The following is a 24,532-nucleotide window of genomic DNA, read 5'->3' on the forward strand; positions in this document are numbered from 1 at the left end:
ACCAGAAGCCCTGGAGGTTTTGAGAGCTGCCCAGAGCCTCACAGTGAGGAATAGCAGAGCTGAGACTCGAACCCAAGAGCTGTTCCCACAATATCACTTTGCTTTACCCAGAAAATACAGCGCAGGGATCCCGCCTGGAAGGGGCTCTCAAACTGCCCCATCCTGCCAGCCTCCTCCAGGGCCCAGGAGCTCCACTTGATAGGAATTGCTTCTGGCTTCAACATTTAATTCCCCAAATGTCCCCTGCCTGAAGTGAGCCAGCCTGTGTTGAGAAAGAAGTCCTGCCACCCTGTAGGGTGGGGAGCACTCTGCTAGGGTCCCAGGCCTCGAGCTGGGCCCCCATGGACCCAGCTCCACCTCTGAGCTTCCATCGTTAACATCAGGTCAGCGTCCCGGTGTTGTTCAGTCGCCAGACTTGAAAACAAGCCTGAAGCTGGCATGGCAGCGTGCAAGGGAAGACTGTGTGGCCCCCAACAGGCTCGGGGCCCTGAGAGAAGGGGGAGGCAGGCAGGGGAGAGGCACCGGGAATTGTATGCATATTCACAGATAGAAAGGGTTCACAAATTCTCTCCAAGGAGGACACCAAAGTCTCTCCAAGGAAGATAGGACTGGGGAGAGATGCAAGGACCGAGGAGCTTTGCCGGGAGGAGTGGGGCTGGCAGAGGGGGGCACTATCTTGGGACACAAAACCCAGAACTACTTCCAGCGAGTCACAGGGTGAGAGGGATATCCCACTGCCAGGATGACTGTATTTTTGGCTTCTGTGTTTATGTTTTGCAGTTTACTTCTGCCTCATCACTAATATTTCATTAGAAAGTGGCTCATCCTTCCCCCACCCTCTGCCCACACTCTAATATTTTTGGGAGGAAATCTTAAAAAGACCCCAGCTGCACTCAGCATGTTTGCTTGCTATCTTAAGGCCTGCCTCTACCGGAATAGGACTCCCTTTTCAGAATGCAACTCAGTTAGGAAGTCAAGTTTTTTATCTGAATACTCATTCAACACACAAGGTATATATATATATATAAAACAGGCCAAGTAGGACAAAGTGAATTCTGACATTCCCATGGTTCCCTCCTACCCAATCCCATCCTGCTGGCTGGTCTTCCCTCCCAAGAGCTTCAGGCTCTGTCCCCCGGCATGTGGTACTTTGTGATCTCACCACTGAATGTTTATCAAAGGCCCAAGGAGCGCGGTGTTGGGGCAGAATCTGTGCCTGTGATCAGCCATGACTTTGTGGGTTCAAGTTTGAATAAACTGCAAGGACCCCAAAGGAAGACCTACCAGAAGCTTCTAACATCTCTCAGCCTATTCCTTCCTCTGTCGCTGTCTCCCTCCTCCATCTCAGCTGCTCACTCTACCTCTCTCCCCACGCATGCATACACATTCAGAGTTATATATGCACATTCCCAGCAGCCTCCCCTGAGACAGGCCTGGCAGGACCCCACCAGCCCCAGCAGTAAAAGGTCCTTGCTGGGTCTCTGATATCACCACCTACCACCCCCCTTGTGAGTGCTCCCCAAAGGGTTGGTGTCCTTGGGTAGACCATCCCCAATTTCCCACATGTCATTCTAGGGGTGCCTGTCAAACCACCAGGCCCAAGTTGGGGGCTGCCCCTCAACGTTCCTATCTTTAGCCCCTGCCCGTCCCCAATATCCCATCCAGACAGCCAGTCTTGGCTTGCTCCGATGAACGGCATGGCCCTACTGCCACCAGGTGTGCTCTCGGGCTCACTGTCACTTTCTAGGTTTCTGTTTCTTCATCTGGAAAATGAAGTTGGCTCACAGAACACTGAGAGCTCCCACACCTCCACCCTCCAACCTTAACTATTTCTCACTCTGACAATCTAAGTCACACTAACGAACGTGCCGACGACGGATGAAGACCCCAGACTGCACGGCAACACCGCCCTCAGATCTCTACAATTCAGTGGTTCCAAAACACTTATGTTTTCTAAGAAGTAAAATCTGCCCCCGTCAAAAAACTGTGGATCTAACAAAGTGTTATCCCATTTTGATTTTGCCAAGAACAGACATTAAAACTTTTATTAAACCATCATCTGCTACTACATTCAATTCACAAAAGAAAGAAAACTAGGACTATATCAGTTACCTATTGTAATCCAAAATATTTTTAACTCCAAAATTTAGTGGGTTAAAATAACAACAATTTGCACAGAATTCCACAATTTGGGCTTTTCTCACCTGGGGTCAATTCATGCAGCTAAAGTCATCTCACGGTTCAACTGGCATTAGATGGGCCAAGACAGGCTCACTCATCATGTTCACCTAGGCTGTCGGTCAGGGGCCTCAGTTCCCCTCTAGGTGGCCTCTCCAGCAGGACAACCTGGACTTCCTAAATAGCAAAGGACAAGTGAGCAAGCTCTAACACACTGACAGGCATTTTCAAGCCTCTGCTGGCTTCCTGTTTGCCAAGGTCCTATCGGCCAAAACAAATCACATAGCTGCGCCCTGAGTCCAGGTAGGAGGAGATGACACAAGGGTGTGAGTACAGGCGTCCCCAGCTGATGATGATTTGACTTATGATTACTTAACTTCATGATGGTACAGAGGTGATACACATTCAGTAGAAACCATACTTTGAGGAGCGAAACAACTACTTTGTTTTTCACTTTCAGTACAGTAGTCGATAAATTACGCGATACTTTATTATAAAATAGGCTCTGTGTTAGATGATTTTGTCCAAGTGTAGGCTAATGTAAGTGGAGTTTTTTTGTTTTTTTTGGGAAAGAGTCTTGCTATGTCACCCAGGCTGGAGTGCAATGGTGCAATCTTGGCTCACTGCAACCTTGGCCTCCTGGGTTTAAATGATTCTCCCACCTTAGCCTCCTGAGTAGCTGGGATTACAGGTGCACACCACCATGCCTGACTAATTTTTTTTTTTTTTTTGAGATGGAGTCTCACTCTGTTGCCACTGTACCCAGCTAATTTTTCTATTTTTAGTAGAGATGGGGTTTCACCATGTTGGCCAAGCTGGTCTCAAACTCCTGACCTCATGATCTGCCCGCCTCGGCCTCCCAAAGTGTTGGGATTACAGGCGTGAGCCACTGCGCCTGGCCAATTTTTGTATTTTTAGTAGAAACAGGATTTCACCATGTTGGCCAGGCTGGTCTTAAACTCCTAACCTTGTGACCCACCTACATGGGCCTCCCAAAGTGCTGAGATTACAGGTGTGAGCCACTACGCCCAGACTTGTAAGTGTTCTGAGCATATTTAAGGTAGGCTAGGCTATGATGGTCAGTAGGTTAGGTGGATTAAACGCATTTTCCACTTAATGGTATTCTTAACTTACAATGGGTTTATCAGGATGTAACTCCATCGTAAGTCAAGGAGCATCTGTACCTGGAGACGTGATTTATTGTAGGTTATTAATTCAATAAGCTACCACAAGGACATAATGTCAGAAATTCTTTTTCAGATAGAAAAATTTAACTTTGTGCAAACCTAGTACACAGTCACCTGGGTAACTTCCTCAGTGACGAATGTAGGCTTCAAGCATCAGAAGCCATCATGAACTAGCCCAAAGTGGGGGCATTTGGGAAACACAGCACTGATTACTGCATTCTTTCAAACTGAGCCAGAGGTGGCCTCAGAATCCTTCTTAACATAGCTCTCTACATAGCTTCTTCCCTATTGGTCAGAGATGTAGACACAATTCAAGTCTATGTGCCATTGCTTATCTAAGAGTTTTCTTTTAAAAGAGGACACTGAAGAAATAATGTTTAACCCAAAGGAATGTGGCACCAAATCAAGTCTGCACAAGTGAAAGACTCCCTGATGGTGGAACTCCAGGCTCTGTGACCAGGGGGAGGTGTGGGGAGCCTTCCAGAGTCCTCAAACCACCCCCTCCAGGGGCCCATCTTAATGCTTCTTTCAGACAATGAGCCTCCTGGGGCAAGGGCCCTCACACACCCCTGCAGGTAGCCTATGGCAAGGCGAGACATGGGACCCTCATTTTAGGCCAAACCTCACTAGTCCTGGCTTTCTGGGTACCTTACACAAACATGGGTTGCATCTCAGCTCTCATTTCTAGTGGGTTTTCAGCCTCTGTCTGGCAGCACTGCCCCGCCCAAGAACTGACAAGGACCACCCTGCAGGCTCCATCTCTCCCTGCTCCAGAGTCAATGAGGAGCACGCTGGGAAGGTCACAGGAACCCACCCCCTATCCCTGGCTGGTAACAACCCCAGGGTACAGGCTGGGATACTGTCACTGGGTGGGTCCTGAAAGTCCCTCCCTATGGGGCATGGTCCAGGCCTTGAGATCCCCCACCATCGGAGGTGGGACCCTCTGCAAACCAGAGGATCCTGAATGACAAAATCCTCCCAAGTTGGAAATACTCTGCACTGACACAGTGGTTACATGACTACAGTTGATCTTTGAACAGCATGAGGGTTAGAGGCACCCACCCCCTGCACAGTTAAAAGTCCACATATAACTTTTGACTTCCCCAAAACTTAACTACAAATAGCCTATTGTTGACCGGAAGCCTTAATGATAACATAAACAGTCAATTAACACATTATTTTATGCATTCATGAAATATCTAAATTCTTGATTTTTCCAATATTTCTAGGCTATGCAGTAAATTGTCACAAATCTCCAAAAAATGAATAAGTGGACCTGTGCAATTCAAGGCCATGTTGTTCAAGGGTCAACTGTATCTACATTTGTCAAAACGCATAGAACTGTACACCCAAAAAGTGTGAGTCTTACCTTAAGTAACTTAGACCTCAATAGACTAAACTTTATCAAAATCTCCCAGCAAGGAACCCCACCTACTTAGCCAGCTCCACTCCCCAGTATTGACCTTTCTGAGTACCTCCTGTGTGCCCTGTGGGTGTTTTAAATAATAAAGATGGCCAGGCATAGTGGCTCACGCCTGTAATCCCAGCACTTTGGGAGGCCGAAGCAGGTAGATCGCTTGAGGCCAGGAGTTTGAGACCTGTCTGGCCAACATGGTGAAACCCCATCTCTACTAAAAATACAAAAATTAGCCAGGCATGGTAGTGGGCACCTATAATCCCAGCTACTTGAGAGGGTGAGGCAGGAGAATAGGCTTGAACCCTGGAGGTGGCGGTTGCAGTGAGCTGAGATGGTGCCACTGCACTCCAGCCTGGGTGACAGAGCGGGACTCCATCTCAAAATAATAATAATAATAATAATAAAGATGATGCCTAACATTGCACACATTTTGTGTGGAGGACAAATTCATTATATATGTGACCTTATCTAATTCTCAGACCCAACCTGTGAAGTGCTGTGACCCATACTGTTCTTTTTATTTTATTTTATTTTTTTTTGAGACAGAGTTTCTCCATGTTGGTCAGGCTGGTCTCGAACTCCCGACCTCAGGTGATCCACCTGTCTTGGCCTCCCAAAGTGCTGGGATTACAGGTATGAGCCACCGCGCCCGGCCTGACCCATACTTTTGAGATAAGGTCATGAGGATCCAGAGAGGTTGAATACCTTGGTGAGGTCAAGGCCAGGTGTGGGAGCCAGGACCCAAACGAGGACTTTCTAACTGAGCTAAGCCCACTTCACTCCACCAAGTGCCCATCCAACACTAGCTCCCAGGCATGGCGTGTTGAGTGCTATTTTATACTTAACTGAGGCCCAGAGAGGCTATATGACTTGGCTGAGGCCACTCGGCTGGTAAGAGGTGGCACTAGGATTTGAACCAAGTATTGTCTTATTCCAAAGCCCACTCTGTCCTACTGCCCACAAAGGAGGCCTGGGGTCCCTCACACCCCATTCCATCTGCTGGGCTCTCTTCTCAGGGACTGCCTGGCTCTGGGTGACTTCCTTCCCCAGCTGTACCCACCCCCAACCTGTTCTAGCAGCTTTGCTGGCCAAGACTACCAGACGCTGACGCTAAAGGACGGACAGTCAAAAATATCTTCGAAAGCATCTCGCCATAGCTGGTCTGACACAGACAGACTGAGGCTGTGGGATAAGGGCCTTTCAAGGGCCTCTGTACAGCCCAGGAACCTGGCTATGAAGCAACCGGGCCCTCCTGGCTTTCCCAGGCCAGGTCAAACATGGCTCCCACCCTCCCAACGTTTCCTGGGGGAGAAGCCAAGGAGCTGGGGCAGGGAGGAATCAGTGTGCTCCCAGGTGTGGGCCAGCTTCTCTGAGCAGCCTGTTCCCACGGTCTGTTCCAGGGTCCTGCTGCGTGGGCCCTTGTGGACTCAGCCAATGGTACATCCTCCACAGCTGGCCACTTGGCCTCCCCTGGAGGTTCCTGGAGTTGGTCCTTGTGCTTAGGCAGAACTGGCCCCTGACCATGTTAGTTGCCCATCTTTCTGGGCCTTGGCTCTTGGCAGAATGCCTGTTTTAAAAGGGATTTTGCTTGCGGGTAAGTAAACCTTCTCTGGCTAGAGGAAGCCAAAAAGGTACCTTTACAGTGAGGATCCAGGGATGGTGCCCAGAACTTAAACCAGCTGCCAGGTCTAGGAGGGGAAAATGAAGCAAATGACTCAGATGAATGATGCCTCCCTTCTGCTGCTCTCTAACTGCCAGCCTCAGGGAAACCACCACCAGACCTGATGACCGTGGTCCCTTCAAATGGGGCCAGAGGCCATGTGGACTGACTACAGCCCATCACACACCAGAAGAACACGCCAAGGGTCTGGGCATTATTCTCATGCGAGCAACCCAGTGGTCAGTTACCCCATGCAGCATGAAACACTTATATGGGAGAAAGTAATTTTCTCCAAGAAAGAACAAAAGAGCAAAACTTCTAACAGGTAGTCTCTTTCTTCTCCATGGATGTACAGCCCGAATCTCGACATTCTTTACTGCACAGGGCTTACTCCAGATACCCGCACTGTTAACTATTTGTGGGAGACAATTACTCTGACCACCAGATGTTGTGCCCCCCTAATTCCCCCTCTCTCAGCAAGGTAACCCTTCTTCTGGCCAGGGCTGGCTGTTTCTGGGTCAAGTCCTGATCATACCTGAACCTTAGGGCCTCCTCTGGGAATATGGACTTGGAAAAGAAAGAAAAACAGATAGACATCAGACTTCTTGTGTACCAGAACTTCTCATTTCAACATGGGGGGTCATTGTGGGGGGCCACATTTGCCCTAAAGATGGGAAGCACCTAAAGCGGTCCTGCAGAGAGGAGGGGTGGGTGACATGCAGAGCAAAGCAGAAGTAAGAGACAGGGCCAGGGGTGGTGGCTTATGCCTGTAATCCCAGCACTTTGGGAGGCCAAGGTAGGCAGATCATTTGAGGTCAGGAGTTCGAGACCAGCCTGCCCAACATGGTGAAACCCCGTCTCTACTAAAAATGCAAAATTAGCTGGCCGTGGTGGTGCATGCCTGTAATTGCAGCTACTCCAGAGGCTGAGGCAGGAGAATCATTTGATCCTGAGAAGAGGAGGCTGCAGCAGTGAGCCAAGATTGCCCCACTGTACTCCAGCCTAGGTGACAGAGCGAGACTCCGTCTCAAAATAAAATAAAATAAAAATAAAAAAAGAAAGAGACAGAGGGAAAGAAAACTGCCATATTCCCAACACTTTTCCCTCCTAGACCTGGCAGCAGGTTTAAGATCCAGGAACCATCCCTGGGCCCTCACTGTAAAGTTACCTTTTTGGCTTCCTCTAGCCAGAGAAGGTTTACTTGCCTGCAACCAAAATCCCTAATTAAAAACCTTTCAAAACAGACATTCTGCCAAAAGCCAAGGCACAAAAAGATGGGCAACCACCCCTGTCAAGTGAGGGAACACACAAGAAACTAGAAAAGAAAAGCTGGGCCTGCGGTTCCACCACTGCAGAGGGTTTTATTCACAGCAATTTGACTTGGCACTTCATTCCTTTGAGTTAAGCATTCTTCAAATACTTTTTAAAAATGTAACTCCTGCCGGGAGGGACAAGTCATGAATTTGTTAATGGCAAAGAGGTTTGGATCCTTGTGCCTTCTCTGAGTGACTGGGAGTGGCTGGCGGGACTGCTGGAGGATTCTGCAGCCACTGCAGAGTTCAGCTGGAAAGCGTGCAGAGGGAGTCGGCAGACCTGGATTCTGATCCTGGCTTTGCCAAGTGTCCTGGGGCAGTCTCTTCCCCTCCCTGACCTCAGTTTCCCCATCTGTAAAATGAGAGAGTGGGCCCAGGGCCCAGCCCAGACATTAGACAACCTGGTCCCATTTAGCTGTGGATGTATCCATGAGCTCTGTTTTCTAACTGCTGGCCCAGGGAAACCACCACCTGAACTGATGACCATCGTCCCTTCAAATGGGACCAGTAGCCACATGGACTGACTACAAGCAGTTGTTTTCTGAAACTTCCATCTCTCCTTTGGGAACAGACTCCTGCCTGATGGTTGTGCTGTAAACAGTTTCTTATCCCAGCCAGCGGAGATGGCCACTAAGGGACAATGACAAAAGGAAAGAAAAGGAAGGAAGTGGCCAGAGGAATTTAGCCTTCAGCCCAAGGAAACCTGGGAGACAAGCAAAGAGAGGCCAGCCTGAGGCCTCAGAGGCAGCAGGCTGAGCCCAAATACCTACAGCTTCCCTGTCCCAAACAGAACCAGCCGCCTGAGTACAGGAAACACTGTTCCTTGTCACAGAGAAACCAACAAGACCACAAGGTCTGATTTACAAAATATAGGAAGCCCCAAGGGACATCATTTAATTGTCAGTTTATAGGAAGCAAAGGGCCCTGGCATAATCCACTTCCCTCTGAGATCTTGGGTGCTAAGCGGGTCGGTGAAACAGGAGCTCCATCCTACAGAACTTCCTCCTGGAGTCTCTGCTTTCTGACATTAAAATTCTGAACATAACTGACAAAACTACCCAATAAGTATGTAAACATCTGGGAAGCAAAGCAGTCTCAAAAATTCAAATGACTGAATAGGAAGTGACTGTAGGCTCTTCCTATTGGCTGTTATTTGAGGCTTCACCCCATATCAGAGCAAATATTTTTTAAACGAACACTCATCCCACATCAAATATAAATACAGACAGTCCTCAATTTAGGATGATTCAACTTACGATATTTTCAACGTTTTTATAGGTTAACAGGGACGTAACCCTACTGTAAGTCAAGGAGCAGCTGTTCAAGCATTTCTGCTATAAGGGAGCATATTTTCCTACAAATCTTCACATTCTACAAAACCATACACTAAAAATAACAGGATTCATGAGGAAAACAAGGTCAGTGTACATCACTCCACACCCGTGGAACCTTGCTACAGGAAGCTTTCCAAAAACAATAACGGGGCACTCACTTCTTAGGGGGCCATTCTCATCAAAATGCAAAACCCAGCAGGGCACAGTGGTTCACACCTATAATCCCAGCACTTTGGGAAACCAAGACGGGCAGATCACTTGAAGTCAGGAGTTCGAGACCAGTCTGGCCAACATGGTGAAACCCTGTCTCTACTAAAAATACAAAAATTAGCTGGGCATGATGGCATGTACCTGTAGTCCCAGCTACTTGGGAAGCTGAGGCACAAGAATTGCTTGAATCCAGGTGGTAGAGGCTGCAGTGAGCCGAGATTGTGCCACTACACTCCAGCCTGGGCAATAGAGCAAGACTCTGTCAAAAAAAAAAAAAAGCAAAACCCATCCAGGGTGTCACCCACACACCCACACCCATCATTTTGTTATAGGGACAACATCTTCACAGCTCCTTCATCTGCCCCCTCAGCTGCCCACAGAGCTTCAGGGCATGGAACAATACTAAAACAGCCCTGACTTACACTAAAGGAAGTTGCGTCTACAGATTTTCAGCTTTTATTTATTTTTTTACTTTTTTTATGTATTAGCCTTTAATCATGAAAAAAGTGCATCCTGGGCCGGGAATGGTGGCTCACGCCTGTAATCCCAGCACTTTGGGAGGCCGAGGTGGGTGGATCACGAGGTCAGGAGATCGAGACCATCCTGGCTAGCACGGTGAAACCCCGTCTCTACTAAAAATACAAAAAATTAGCCAGGCATGGTGGCGGGAGCCTATAGTCCCAGCTACTCAGGAGGCTGAGGCAGGAGAATGGCGTACACCCAGGAGGCGGAGCTTGCAGTGAGCCGAGATCGAGTCACTGCACTCCAGCCTGGGCGACAGAGCAATATTCCGTCTCAAAATAAAAAATAAAATAAAATAAAATAATTAAAAGAAAAAAGTGCATCCTGATCTATCAAAGTGCAAACATACTGGGAAAAATTGAGAATGTGCCAACACAACTTTTCTGAATACCATCATTCTTCATTTATCACTTGTAGAAACACATGTTCTAGCACAACAAACAAATAATTGTGAGTGTCAGACAATCATTGGGCACTTGCAGAAAGTCTTAAGAAATGAGATCTAACCTACAAGTTGTTTTAAAGCATAATATAGTTTTCCAAAGTTTGTAGTTTTAATATTTTTGCCAAGCCAACTCTGTTAGATTAAAAATAACCACACATTATTTGCAGGTCCTCTCACTAAGAGGTGGAGGCAATTTCTCCATCCCTTCTATCTGAGCTGGCTTCAAGACTTGCTGTGACCATCAGGATACAGCAGAAGTTTTTTATTTTATAGGACTTTCCAGGAAGGCCTCAAAAGGCCTTGCAGCTTCCCCTCTCATCCTCTTGCTGCCCTGATGCCACCACATAAAGAAGCCTGAACTTGCCTCTTGGAGGATAAAAGACCATGTGGAGAATGAAGCCCAGGCGACAGCCAGCACCAACCCCCAGACCTGTGAGTGAGGTCATCTTGGACTACCCAGACTAGTTGAGCCATCAGTGTTGCAGTCACATGAGTGACCACAGGGAAGACCAGCAAAACAACCACCCAACAGAGACCTGCCCAGAGAATCATAAGCACATAAAATGACTATTGTTGCCAGGCACAGTGGCTCATGCCTGTAATCTCAGCACTTTGGGAGGCTGAGGCAGGAGGGCTGCTCGAGCTCAGGAGTTTGAGACCAGCCTGGGCAACATAGTGAGACCCTGTCCCTATTAAAAAAAAAAGAAAAAAAAAAAAACCCAGGCATGGAGGTGTGCTTTTAGTCCCAGCTACCCACAAAGCTGAGGTGGGAGGATAGTTTCAACCCAGGAAGCAGAGGTTATACGAACCAAGATCATGCCACTGCTCTCCTGCCTGGGTCACATAGGAAGACCTTGTCTTAAAATAATTTTTTTAAAGACTATTGTTTTAACCCATTAAACTTTGGGGTGGTTTGTTACATAGAAAAAGCAAATATAATGTAACATTTTATAGACATTTCAGTAATTTGTTTAATGCATTGATTGTTTTCTCTGCTTGGGAGCCAATAAACCTTTTTATTCAGATCTCAATGAGTCATGGGCCCCTCAGAAGGGGCTAAACCAGCCCTGGAAGTAACAGTGTCTCCAAGGACCCTACTGAGATTGAATAGATGTCAAGGGTTGATCCACAATCCAAACTCCAGGGAGGCAACATGCAGCAGATGCACGAGGAACCTGACCTAATGTACGACACGGAGGAGGAACCATTTCCAAACTTCAGACAGCTCCTGAGGGTGACAGAAGACTCTCCAACACCCCCAAACCTAGGCAAGACTCCAATCTTTCTGGCTACGAGAGGCTAGATAATAGCCCCCTGGAACCAATGAATATGTTATCTCCCATGGGAAAACGGAGTCTGCAGATGTGATTAAATTAAGGATCTTCAGATGGTGAAACGATTATGCAAGTAGGACTTATTAGAGGTCCTCATACAAGGGTCCTTAGTAAGGGAATAGGAGGAGGATGGGAAGAGTCAGAGAAGGGATGTGGCAATGGAAGCAGGGGTTGGAGTGATGGGCTTGGAAGATGGAGGAAGGGACCACGAGCCAAGGAATGGTGGTCACTTTGAGAAGTTTGAAAAGGCAGTGAAATGGATTCTTCCCTAGAGTCTCCAGAAGGAATACAGTTCTGCCAATACCTTAGTGTTAGCCCAGGGAGACCCATTTTGGACTTATTCCTGACTTCCAGAAATGTAAGACAATAAATTTGTATGGTTTTCAGCCATTAAATTTGTGGTAAGTTTTACAACAGCAATAGGAAACAAATGTACTGGATAATTCCTTCTGCCTACAAGAATGTAACTTGGACAGTTATTCACAATAACAATAACAGCCAATAATAATTGTTCATATTAATTCAATGTCTACTTCATGCCCGGCTCTACTCTAAGTGCTTTTCATGTAAAAACTCATTTAATCCTCATAAAGACCATATGAAGAAGAGACTGTTATAATCCATCCTTTACAGATGAGAAAAACTGAGACTTTATGGGATTAAGTAACTTGCCAGGGTCACAGAGCAGGTCAATGACACAGCACAGATTTGAAACCAGGCAGTCTGGCCCCAGATCTCACATTTAACCGCTACACTTCCCAAATCAAGCTAACAATGATAATAAAATGACTGGAAGTTACTGACAGCCCTCTATGTACCAGGCTCACACCTAAGCTCTTTACAAATACTCTCTCATTTCATTCTCCCAGCACCCCAGTGGAGCAGGGATTATTAATCGTCCTTGTCTACAGCAGAAGAAACAGATGCAGCAATGTTAAACCCAGATGTTACAAGCATCTGAGTCCAAAGCCCAGGTTTAACTGCACACCCTACTGCCTCCCTCATCCCTCTTGAGGCCCAGATGGCTGAGAAGACAAAAACAAGGAGCGCGACCACATAATTCACCTTCCAAACTGAGATGCTTAGAAGGTGAAAGATATCACTATTACTAATTTCACTAGGACAAGAGGAATAAACTAGAACTATTTCAGCAATCCAGGACATATGGCCACCCTAAAAATAAGGGGACTAAAATCAAGGCACAAACTCTGCAGATCAGGATTGCCCGGAAGGAGTGCCATGGAGCAGCTGCCAGCCCCACAGGACATCTGCGGCTGCCAGGTCACAGTCAAGGCTGGAAGAAGAGGGGTGGTCCTGGTAGAGCTCAGAGCAGCATCTGCAAAGCTGCAGCCTGGGAGTCATTTGCAGTAACAGGAACGCAGCAAGGATCGGCAGGGCCCGCTTCAGTGGGGCGGGTTTCAATTCTGAGCACTGTCTGCGCTTCCTTGGTGTCTCCTTGCTGGCCCTGCTCTCTCTTGGGGATGCCCGGGCCCGGGGGTGCCCGCAGTGGCAGGCGCTCACTCATTCCCTGCCACATGCTGCTCATTCATTAAAAGCCCCTGATTCCTCCCTGCTGTTCTAATTATGCACAGCAGTAATAAAGATGCTTTCTCCCTTACCAAAGAGGCCTATTTATATGAGAAGAGAGCATTTCGCCCCCACAAGATTGAGTTGTCACTCCAGGCCTTGTTGGAATCAAAGCAGCTTCTCTTCTGAGATTGTCCAAGCCCTGCCTGACTCCCCTCCAGCTTAGCCCACTCCTGAGCATCCACATTACCAGGAGTGCCACTGCAGAATGGGCAAGATGTAGACGCCATTGCCCTCTGCTGTGTTCCCTCATGTCTTGCTGACTGGTACTCAACAAAAAGTAAGACATTTATTGAACACCTACTAGTGTCCTTAGTAACAATATGGAAATGAAACACATAGTCCATGCCTTTCTCGGGAGAAAGGGAATTGAGAGAAACAGCACAAGGTTTTAGGCTCCATGGCTGACTCATATCCCAACTCCAGCATTCACTGGTTGGGCAAGTTAGTAAGTTTCTCAAAGCCCCTAATTGACTTATCAGCAAAATGGGGTAATAATAACAGCCTCATAGGGTTGCTGGAGAAGTCAATGAGATACAGGCATATAAGGCTGGCACATGGTAAGGGCTCAACAAACACTAGTTGGAATTACCAACCATTAAGTACCAAAAGCTTTGGGACCACACAGGCAGATCTCATCCCGATGGATGAGCCCAGGAAGGCTTCCTGAGAGGTGATACCTTAACTGAGTTTTGAAGGATGAGTAGGAGTTTGCTAAACAAAGAGAGGATGTCCCAAGCAGGGAGAACTGCATGTGTTGAGGGCCAAAGGCGATCACAGGGCTCTGGGAAACACAAGACACTGTGTGGGGACACACACAGAGGGCATGTGGGGACCACCAAGGCTGCAGACACAGACACTGCAGCAGGTGTTGAAAGGGAAGTGGATCCCACGGCCAGAACCCTAACTGGCAATGCCCAGAGCATCACCTTGACCTTTGCTTTATTCCTTTGGGGGCTATAACCAGCGCCCTGTCACTGCCATATACAATTTGGTGGCTGTAGGAAGCAGGGCAGCCACTCTCTATTAGCTGCAGGCCTACTCAACACAAGTTGCTGAGGGCCTATGACATGTCAGGCACATGCCAGGAGAGGCTGTTCAGCTTGACCACCTGGAGCCTGCATCCCATGGCCTAGGTCCTTATCTTTACTCCGTCCTGTTCCAGCTGTGCGCTGCCAGGACTGTCAGCTTTTTCCTCTGTGAAATGGGGATAATGGGGTGCCCCTCATAGTCATTCATTCAACAATAAATATGGGTCAGGGCTAAATGATATAACTCAATATTCCCAGGTTTCAGCATACACTAAGTCCTCAATAAATGTCAATGTTTAAAATGTTTATTTTTATTCAGATGAACCTCCAGGATGGCATCTCCAAAGCCCAATGCCAGGCCTCGAGAGATATCCTCAGCCCAGGCAAAACTGCCTGCCCACATCCCTCTCCTCGAGCCCCTGCCCTGCAAAAAATGACTTGGTTTCCACTCCCCAGGCCTAGCCCTGACTTGGTCACCATAGGAGCTATCCCTGTCTGAACCACTCTGTCTACTCCCAATTCATCTCACCATTATAGGGCTCCATGTGTCAACCCACTCAGGTCAACGGGGAGGGGGCAGGATCATCTCAAATTTTGCTGTCCAACACCCAGACCCTCAAGTGTGGCCCTTCAGATTTTGTAAATTAAGTAATTTAAACATCTTATTAAGAAAATTTGCAAACATACACAAAGTAAGCAGAATAGTAACGAACCGCCACTCCCCATCACCCAACTACCACATTTTGCCATTCTTGTTTCATTGGCACACACCTCTGCCCACTCCCCACCCCACCCCAACTGCACTTGTTGGAGACGATTTCATGGCCAGTCTTTCTGACACCACCCCCCAACACCACACCCTTCCCCAACCCAGGACTCCCACTGCTCACAAATCCCAACAGTGTGATATCTGTGGCATTCATTCTTTTGCACCGAAAGCATTCTGGAAATCCTTCCCGGGAAGCACAACCATTTTTATGGCCTTAATAGAGTGATAACCACTGCGCATGTGCATAACGGCTGTATGCACAGGTTGGTGCCCCGGAATCAGTTGGCCTGGGTCCCAATCAACACTTCCCAGATGTGTGACCTTGGATAGGTCACTTAAACTGTATTCAGATTTCCCACCCTGGAAGGGGAGAATGCTGGTAACAGGTTTGTTGTGAAGCTTTAAAACAATAAAATAATGCATGCTGTTTTCCCAGCAATGACGAAACCTTAGAAATAGGTGTGGGGGTAGGGGGCAAGCCAACTCTGCTCCTATGCAATACTATTCACATCCTCCATTTTACAGATAAAGGGAGAGGTGCCCAGAGGCACGGTGAGCAGTCAGGGACAGCTCGCTCATCAGGTCGGTCTCTGTCCTAAGTCCATGCACCTGGAATTCTCACTGGCCACCTTGAATTGGAGATGACTGGAAGTGAAGAAACAAATACTCCAGAACAGACCCAGAGGAGCGGTGGCAGGTGGCCCAGCACACCAGGTATGGGTGCCCCCATCCTGGATGGGATTTCTCCCAGCACTGTGCGTGTGTATATATATATGTGTGTGTGTGTGTGTGTGTGTGTGTGTGTGGTAGGATAGGGGTGCTGCATTTGATTCACAAGACAAAACAGTGTTGGGAAGGGTGTGGGGAGTGGGTACACATTCCTGCCCACTTCTGATTTGACAAATCCTATGCCCAACCTTGCATTTGATATCATCACCCACTCTATCCCAGCATGAGACGCAAGAAACTGGCTCACTAATTCTCAGGGGTTAGCAATTCAACGCCCCTACTTATCGTCCTAAAAAAAATTTTTATTTTCTGACTTAAAGGAAAAAAAGTAGGAAAAAAAAAGAGTCAATCCAGTTGCTGAGTGACAGTCAGACAAAGACAGCTGCCAGTCCATTGCCTGCGTTCGCCAGCTGAGGAAGAGTACAGGCGGGGGCAGACTGGGTGTATGTTTGGGGACCTGGGCTCTCCGCTGCCTCTTCCTGGAGTGAGCCCTGTCAGGATCCCCCACCCCCCATCCTGCACTCCCCCACCACTGCAGTGCCGCGTGGGGAGGCACCTCCCTGATCCGCAGGAACAATGGGCTGGGGTGGGGGCAGGTGCGGCTTGGAGTGCAGCAGAGGGTGGGGGCCTCGGGCCCAACAGCAAGACAGGGAACGCGGCGCAGATGGTGGCTGTGCTGCCACTGGACTCAGTTTCTCCAGCTTTTGGGGCTCCGCAGAGCCAAGCGCTCGTTTGGTGGCTGAATCTCCCTTGCGTCCGGGCATTTTAATTTCATCCTCGCAGGCGGCTTGCCTGTCGCTCCCGGGAAAGCTGCCTGGGCCGCGCTCCTCTCCCCGGCGGCCGCTCCGGCCGAGGCCCTGCAGGTCAGGGACGCGCGGCGCCTCCATGCGCCCAACTTTCCCCACTTGGGACCCACAGGAAAACAGGAATCCTGGCCAGTCGGGCCCTCCGTAGGAGAAGCCTTGATTTACAGCCCTGGGCTCCGAAACCTGCTCCTCCTCTTCCCGCAACCCCATTCTCCGTCCTCTCCGGCTCCCCCACCCTTCGGAGCCCTAATCACGCTCCCCAGAGAAAGCGGCCCTAGCACATCTGCAAAATGCGAGCGTCTGTCCTCCGCACTGGGTGCCTCCTCCTGCCCCCCGCAAGGAGGGGGCCATCGAACCCCCGCCGCTTCACCCTTCCCCAGCCCAGTGAGTCCCTGGGGATGGGCGGGGAGGTGGGTGAGAAGCCCTTCGGCCGCAGCTGCAGCCCCCACTCCTGGCGCGAGCGTCCGGCCGGGGTGGGATAGGGCGAGGGAACAGGTCCAAATTTCCGATTTCCCCAAGGCTCCCACTCCTGCCTCGCTGAGTCACGAAAATTAGCCGCTGGGGTCACCCGGCCACCCGGCGGCCGGCCCTTTACCCGCCCAGCGCCGGCCTCCGCAGCCCATCGCGCGGGGGCTGCACACGCGGGGGGGTCCTCAGCCGCACGCGCGACCGGCCCCGCAGGAGGCGCCACCCGAGGCAGGGACCTACCAGGCGCCCCAGCGGGGGCTGCGGAGTCCGCACCCTGGCGGGGCGCAGAACACGTGACCCACGGGCCGCCTCCGGTCCCCCGGCCCCCTGCCCCGCCGCTGCTGACCCCGGCCCCGCCCGCCAGAACTGGATGCAGCGCGGGCGTCCCCACTTTTCCACGGCGCGCGACGGGGTGCGGGGCGCAGGGCCGAGCGCGCCTCCACCCTCCCTGCCCCGCCAGCCGCGGCCGCAGGACCCGCAGCCTGCGCTCACCTCGGGGCCCGTCGCTGCCGCCGGCCTCCTTGTCCGCCATGGTCGCGCAGCCCTGGCCCGCGAGGGGAGCCTCCGGCGCAGCGCCCGTGCCCGTGAGGGTCTCTGTCCGCGTCCGCGGCGGCGCTCGGGCCGTGTCTGAACCGCCGGGCAGCGGGAGCGCTGCTCTGACGCGGCTGCCGCCGCAGCCACGGCTCCTCCCCGGGCCCCGCCCCGGCCCGCCCCGGCCCGCCCCGCGCCCCTCCCCTCCGAGCTCCGGCCGGCCGGCCGAGAAAGGTCGGGGCAGGCGGGCGCGGGGAACTGCCCGGTCCCGGAGCTGCGCTCCCCGCCCACCCAGAGAGGCCCACCGGGGCCGCCTCTCCTCTCCCGGCTTCGGAACCAAGCTGTCGCCCCGCAATCAGCCGCGGCGGGGGTGGTGGCGCGCCCGGGGCTGCGCGGCGGGAGCTGATTTCAGGCCCTCGGGGCCCCGCGGCGCGTCCGCTCTTTGGAAGGCACCGAATGGCCAGGCCTGGAGCCCTTCAGCAAACCCAGCGCGCCCGGCGCTCTCCCGAGGACGCCCGCGCCAGTCCCCACCGGCTTCTGTCTGTCCCCCAGGGTCCCAAGGGAGCGGCCCAGGACCGGCGCAAAGGCGGGCTGGGTGGACCCCGGCGCGGGTAGGACCCAGGCTGCAGACCAAGGACCTGCGCGGGGGCCGAGCCCGGGGCACCGCCTCCAGGCCGCCTGCGGGACTCCATGGCAACTCCGGACCCAGGGAGGTGCTTGCAGCGGAGGCTGAGTCGCGCCTTCCATATATGGGATCTCGATGGGCCCTCCTTAGAAGTCTGAGAATAACGATATTAATAATGCAAGGCTTCAGTGGCGAATGATTCATACTCCCTGTCCCCGGCTCCTCCACACACACGCGCCGCTGGCACCTGTTTGGGCCTGGCCAGGACCCCCTGGGTCCGCGGTGCCACCACCCTGTCTTGGCAAACGAGGGCAGTAATAGGAATCCAAGGAGCACCGTCTCTGGGTCCTTTCCGGGTGCCTGGCACTGTGCTACCTGCCTGGTGCTTTACCTCTATCTCCTTTCTTCCCCATAACTAGTATTTTGCAGATAAGGAAACAGGATCCGCAGGGTTACAATATCGCACCCAGCAGGTGAGTCGCGGAGCTGGGATTCCCACCCGGCTGTAACCACCAGCATCCCTCATTTCCAGAAATGGGTGGCATTTCCCAAAGATCACCTAGGGGAGGCTTCATCGTACAACCCCGTTATGGATGACAGAATGGGCAGAGAGCTGCTGCCAGAGCCTGGAGACCAGGTGATGGTTGAGTGACAAGTTCAAAACACCAAACTTGTCTTCTGTCTGCCTGCATTAAAAATCTCAAATGTACAGTTCCTGGTTGTGTATGAAACCACAGTCAAGCTACTTAACCTATCTGAGCCTCAATATTTTCATCTGTGAAATGGGCGTAACAGGAGATCCCACTTCATGAAACTGAAGATTAGATGAGACTATGCATGAACATGCTTAGCTTGGGATCTAGCACATGGTAAAAATCATTAAGTCACTAATGGCTCCAGAAAGCCCTCCCTGCCTGTGTGCCTGCCACAGCCTGCCCACAGCTCCCCCACCCTCCTGTCTCACCCCTTCAGTCCAGGCTTTGTGATCTCGTCTGCCCCCACCCTGCTCCAGCTCCAGCCGCTCTGATTCTTCAATCCCTCTCACCCACCCCTGCTTCTCTTATGCTGGTATTTCAAAGACATGAAAATGTGCTTGATGCCTGGATCACCCGTCCCCTCATCTCACCACCACCAGCAACCTGAGAACCACTTCTCCTCCTCAGCATGAACTGCCCAACTCCAGGAAGGCTTCCCGGCATACCCGTGCTGGCCAGGGGGCCCCTCCTCAGTGTCCTCAAGGCACTCGTTCCTCCCCATCAGACCAGGGCATCAGGACATTGGCCTTGGCAGCCTGTCAGAAGCAGCAGAAATCCGCAGCCCCTGCGCATCTGCCTCCTGCTGCGGAAAGGCCTTGGGCATCACCTGCCCTTACAGGACTTCCAGCCACAGTGACATGAGGGTGCGTGAGAAGGATGTGAGGTGACATGCAGGCCCCAGTGCTGGGGGCAGAGAGCAGAACATTTTTGATTTGCAGGGGAGCATGAAAGGCAGCGCACACTCTGCCTGGGATTTGCCCTCACGGTCTTCATGCTCATCACGCTAATTACGACGCGCCCTGCTGAGCACACGATCCGGCCCGCCAGTGAAGGGCTGTTGTGGTCTCACCTAGCTCTCATGGTGGCCCTTGCGGTTTTGCAGGAGAGGAAAGGGAAGCATTCAAAGGCTGAGGCACCTGTTCAGGCAAGCTCTGGCCATCAGCAGCAAGGCTGGGGTTCAAGGCCCAGCACGCCACATCAAGGAAGGGTTCCCACCTTCCTCCCTGGAGTCTTCTTCCCCAACAGCAGCCAGAGTGAAAGCATGTCATTCTCCTGCTACAAGGTCCTACACAAATTGGCCTCCTGATGCCTCAGTGACCTCAGCTCCTTCCACTCTCCCGTTTCCCCAAAAGCTCCACCTCGTGGGGGTGGGGGGCTCACTCCCCAGGACACATTCTTCAAGAGAATCAATCACGTGGCTTGCTCCTCCCAGAACACTCTATCTAACTACTGCCCGCCCCCACTGGGAAGAGAGTCCCAGGAGAGCAAGATCGTGGACTGTGTTGCCAGCTCTGTATCTCTGTGTCTAGAACAGCACCTGGCACATGGCAGGCACTTAATAAATCCTTGATGCTGGGCCGGCTGAATCAGTAAGTGAAGCGGGAACAGAGCCCAGCACACAGACATTCTGCCGATCCCCGGGGTTCATGCCTTTCCACAGCCCCAGCTGTCTCAGGGCACGCCCAGACTCGTGGGAGGTTGCTCTGTACCAAGTTCCCTCAAGCTCTCCTCCAAAGACTCCTCCTCACAGTGCTCTCTGTGGGTACACTGCAGCACCCTCTATACCATGTCTTCTCTACGCTCCACACCCTCCACAGGCTGTGGACTGTGGTAGCAGGTGGAGAGAATGTTACACATCTCGGTTGGATACGCAAGTCCTAAAATGTGGTCCAGCCCAGAGCCACGTCACCACCTTCTAGTTCCCTTCCTGCTGGTCACTCCAGCTTCAAGGGCCTGCCCTCAGGTCCCCAAAGAGCCAGTGCCTCCACTGGAAGCTTATTCTCCACTAGTTTTGCCAGGTAACCAACCCTGTCTCTTCCTACAGGCCTCAGCGTGGATGGCACTTCCTCCAGGACACCACCCAGCCCTCCAAGATCACATGAGGCCCCTCCTCGCTTCTCTGTGCCCAAACCCTCATGTGCTTCTATCTTAGCACTTATCACAACAACTCCGAGGCCAGTAATATTGTTAACCCCATTGTATAGATCATCAAACTGAGATACAGAAAGGTCGCTGAGCTCAGAAGCTGCAGTGCTGAGACCAAACCTCTGAGACAAGAACTCAGGTCTCTCCAGCTTCAGGTCACCCACCTCCCCCTCTAGCTGCCAGCTCTCCAAAGCGAGGCCAGCCATGTCCACATTTGGAGCCCCCAGACCCTAGGACGGTGCCTGGCCCAGAGAGCAAAACACTGATGGAAAACAGCGCCCTCAGCTTCAGGCCTTTCTTACCCTCTCTGGGATCCCGTTCACTCACAGCCCCACAGACATTTCCCTGCCAACAGACTCCCTCTCTGCTCTTCAGCCCCCAAACAAACCCCCACCACATCCATTCATGCAAGTAGAAGTCAGAGTCCAGAGGCAGGCCCAGCTAACCGCACCAGACTGCCAGGGCACCCTGTCACCTGCAATAACTGCCAACTGTGGAAAGGGCTGGACATGCTGCACACTGGACATGCTGAATCCTCTGGCCCCCAGCTCAGAAGAAACTGAGGATAATTGTTGATGGACCAGACGCTAAGGGGAGTGAGTCCCGGGGTATGCATCAGGACAAGGAATGAGAAAAGTACAACAGGAGGAAGCAGACAGAGAACATGGGGTCAGCTGGACCAGGGTTCAAGTGGGCTCAGCTGCTCTCTGTCCACCTCAGGGGACCTGGGACATACCTCTCTGGGTCTGTTTCTTCACCTATAAAAAGGGCCCAGTAATGATAGGTAACATAATTATGGGAGATAATATATGTAAAACATTCCATTTAGAGTCGGCCTATATATGCCACAGTGAATATGACTTATTTAATTTATATATTTGGACCACAAAAATGCCATTTCCTTGTATACATTATAAATTACAGAATGGATCTATGCAAGACTTTCTTGGCTGATAAAGGCACACAGAAGATATAAGTAGCTTTTTCCATTGTAATTTTTTTTCTTTTTAATGTTTTTGTTAAGCTTAAGAAACACTGATATGAGTTCGAATGTGAACTTTGACATAGGACACTGCCCGTCAAAGCTGCTTTGGACTTTAGGATATGCCACCAGAACCCTGTCCATGAACTGAATATCATAAAAGTGACTAATTTATAACAGGACCAAGATTCAAATTTGCTAAAGCAACATAAAAACTTGCAGAGAAAACCTGGGCAAATGTCAGCCTCCTTGACCTCCAACTGTCAGTGCATTTTAGAAAGCCAAGCTTACAGCTGAATCATGGTGGCCAGTGTATATATCCTCCCTGGTCTTTCAGCCCATCTGGTGTGAATCAGCCTCTCCATTAACATTCCAGAACAACCTTCACATGTACAATGGGAGCTGCTGTGCAACTCTTTCAGGGAAAAATTCAAGGGCCAGAGGAAATTATTGCTCCGAATATCACCATCACTCAGGACTGCAATGTAAACTTTAGAAATGCCTTCTCAGGTAATGGAAGGTTATCCAAATATTTTCCGTAAGTATTTCAAATAGCAAAGGCTCGTCTATGGTGAGTCTCGCAGCCGCATTCTCAGAACTGCTCAAACTCTGGCCCTGCAGAGCTGCTGGTTCATTAATAAGACGGGACATTCCGGAAGCCACATCTCAAGGAGGACAATGCAAAGTGAGACAAAGGTTCAGAGAAGAGAAACTGGCATGATCACGTGGCCAGGAGAGTTTTCACAAGGGCTGCAACTCACCAGACACAATGAGAGCCAAGGGTTTCATGTTATAGAGAAAAACGACTTTCCCCTTCTCCAGTCCACAGCCCAGTGCCTGGCTTGCAGTAGGTACTCAGTAAATGTTTGTGGATGGAATGAATAAACGGCCCAGTAAATAAATAATGGAGGTCGGGCACGGTGGCTCATGCCTGTAATTGCAGCACTTTGGGAGGCCGAGATGGGCAGATCACTTGAGGTCAGGAGTTTGAGACCAGCTAGTCAACATGGTGAAACCCTGTCTCTACTAAAAATACAAAAATTAGCTGGGCATGGTGGTGCATGCCTGTAATCCCAGCTACTTGGGAGGCTGAGGCAGGAGAAATTCTTGAACCTGGGAAGTGGAAGTTGTAGTAAGCCAAGACTGTACCACTGCACTCCAGCCTGGGCAACAAGAGCAAAACTCCATCTCAAAAAAATAAAAAATAAATGAATAATAAAAATAAATAAATAATGGAGTGGAAATATGGGCTCAGAGATACTAAAGCTCTTGTTCAAAGTCACACAATTAGTGACAGAACTAGGGTCAAACTCCAGCCCCCTGACCCCCAGCCCAGTTTAACCCTTGACCCTCGTTGGCCTCTTCTGCAAAATACAAAGTGGAAGATAGCCCGTGCTAGCTGTGATTACTTGGTGATGACTCACTGGGGCATGTATGCACAGTTGTGTGTGTTCTTCCTGGTAGCAAGCCCGTGGTCACAGTATTTGCCTGGAGGAGAGGTGCAGGCAGCACCCAGCCGAGGAGAAGGAGACCAATGACCTAGAATAAGGGTGTTACCTAAGCCAGGGGTCTGAGAGCTTCAACAGCAGTGTCCAAGAACAATGCTTGCACAGGTCTCCAAAAACACCAAGAGTTAGGAATGTACGTGTAAGTTACCATCCTCATTGCTACACTTCTCAGGGAAACCAGCACTTTTCTCAGTGGCTTCTGCAAGAGTGAGCCCAAATATTGTCTATCTTTGGGTCACTGGATGTATTAGTCCATTTGCACACTGCTGACAAAGATATGCCCGAGACTGGGAAGAAAAAGAGGTTTGATGGACTCACAGTTCCACATGGCTGGGGAGGCTTCACAATCACAGCAGAGAGTAAGAAGGAGCAGGTCACATCTTATATCTTATATGGATGGCGGTGGGCAAAGAGAAAGAGCTTGTGCTAGGGAACTCCTCTTTATAAAACCATCAGATTTCATGAGACTTATTCACTACACGAGAACAGCATGGGAAAGACCTGCCCTCGTGATTCAATTACTTCCAACGGGGTCCCTCCCACGACATGTGGGAATTGTGAAAGCTACAATTCAAGATGAGATTTGGGTGGAGACACAGCCAAATCATATCACTGGGTTCCTGGTGGCAGCCCTGTGGGAGCTGGGACCAGTCACTTGTCCCTGGGCCTCAGTCTCCTTGTCTGCAGAGCAGACCCAGCTCCTCTCCCTGCCTTACCCCCTGCTGTCTGCTCTCCTACCTATGTCATCCCACTGATTCACCTTGAAGGGCGGCTCCTGAGAGGGGCGCTCCCCACCCAACCTGTGGTTCCACATCGTATTATGCCACTTCATTTCTCCACGGTACTTATAAACTTTAAAGTCATTTTGCAAATCTGTTTATGGTGAGCCTTCCTCACTTGCTGGGCTCTTCCTACCAGCAGTGGTGAGAATGAACATTGATCAAACAACTGCTATGTGCTGGGCATCGCTCTGGGAACCTCACATCCATTGCCCCATTTATCTTCACGACCATGCAGATGAGAGAACTATACTGTTAATGTTCCCCATTTTACAGGTAAGGAAACTGCGGCCCAGAGATTAGGTACTCAGCTGTCGTGACCTAAGGAGAAAGGGACAGAGGAAGAATTTGCCCCATGGCATTCTGAGCTCAAGAACACGTATGTCTCTGTCATACCTCCATCTGGGTGCAGCGGTGTCCCCAGCTCCTAGCGCAG

General features: G+C 50.6%; 1 protein-coding gene across 8 annotated transcripts in view; it reads right to left on the reverse strand.

The window, feature by feature from the left end:
• HSPA12A (heat shock protein family A (Hsp70) member 12A) overlaps nt 1–24,532 on the reverse strand; it is a 182,129-nt gene that overhangs the window by 55,126 nt on the left and 102,471 nt on the right. For 2 of the 8 annotated variants that reach the window (XM_077947610.1, XM_028826905.2), the window contains exon 1: nt 17,483–17,648. The exons of 4 other annotated variants lie outside the window; for them this stretch is intronic. In XM_077947610.1, the coding sequence (XP_077803736.1) occupies nt 17,483–17,522 (40 nt within the window). In that variant the 5' untranslated portion in view covers nt 17,523–17,648. Of the gene's footprint in view, nt 1–2,204; nt 2,359–17,482; nt 17,649–24,532 lie in introns of those variants that run through there. 2 more of the 8 variants (XM_077947612.1, XM_077947611.1) reach the window with 1 other exon arrangement.

The sequence above is a fragment of the Macaca mulatta genome, chromosome 9 (genome assembly GCF_049350105.2).
Source record: "Macaca mulatta isolate MMU2019108-1 chromosome 9, T2T-MMU8v2.0, whole genome shotgun sequence".
Taxonomy (NCBI): domain Eukaryota; kingdom Metazoa; phylum Chordata; class Mammalia; order Primates; family Cercopithecidae; genus Macaca; species Macaca mulatta.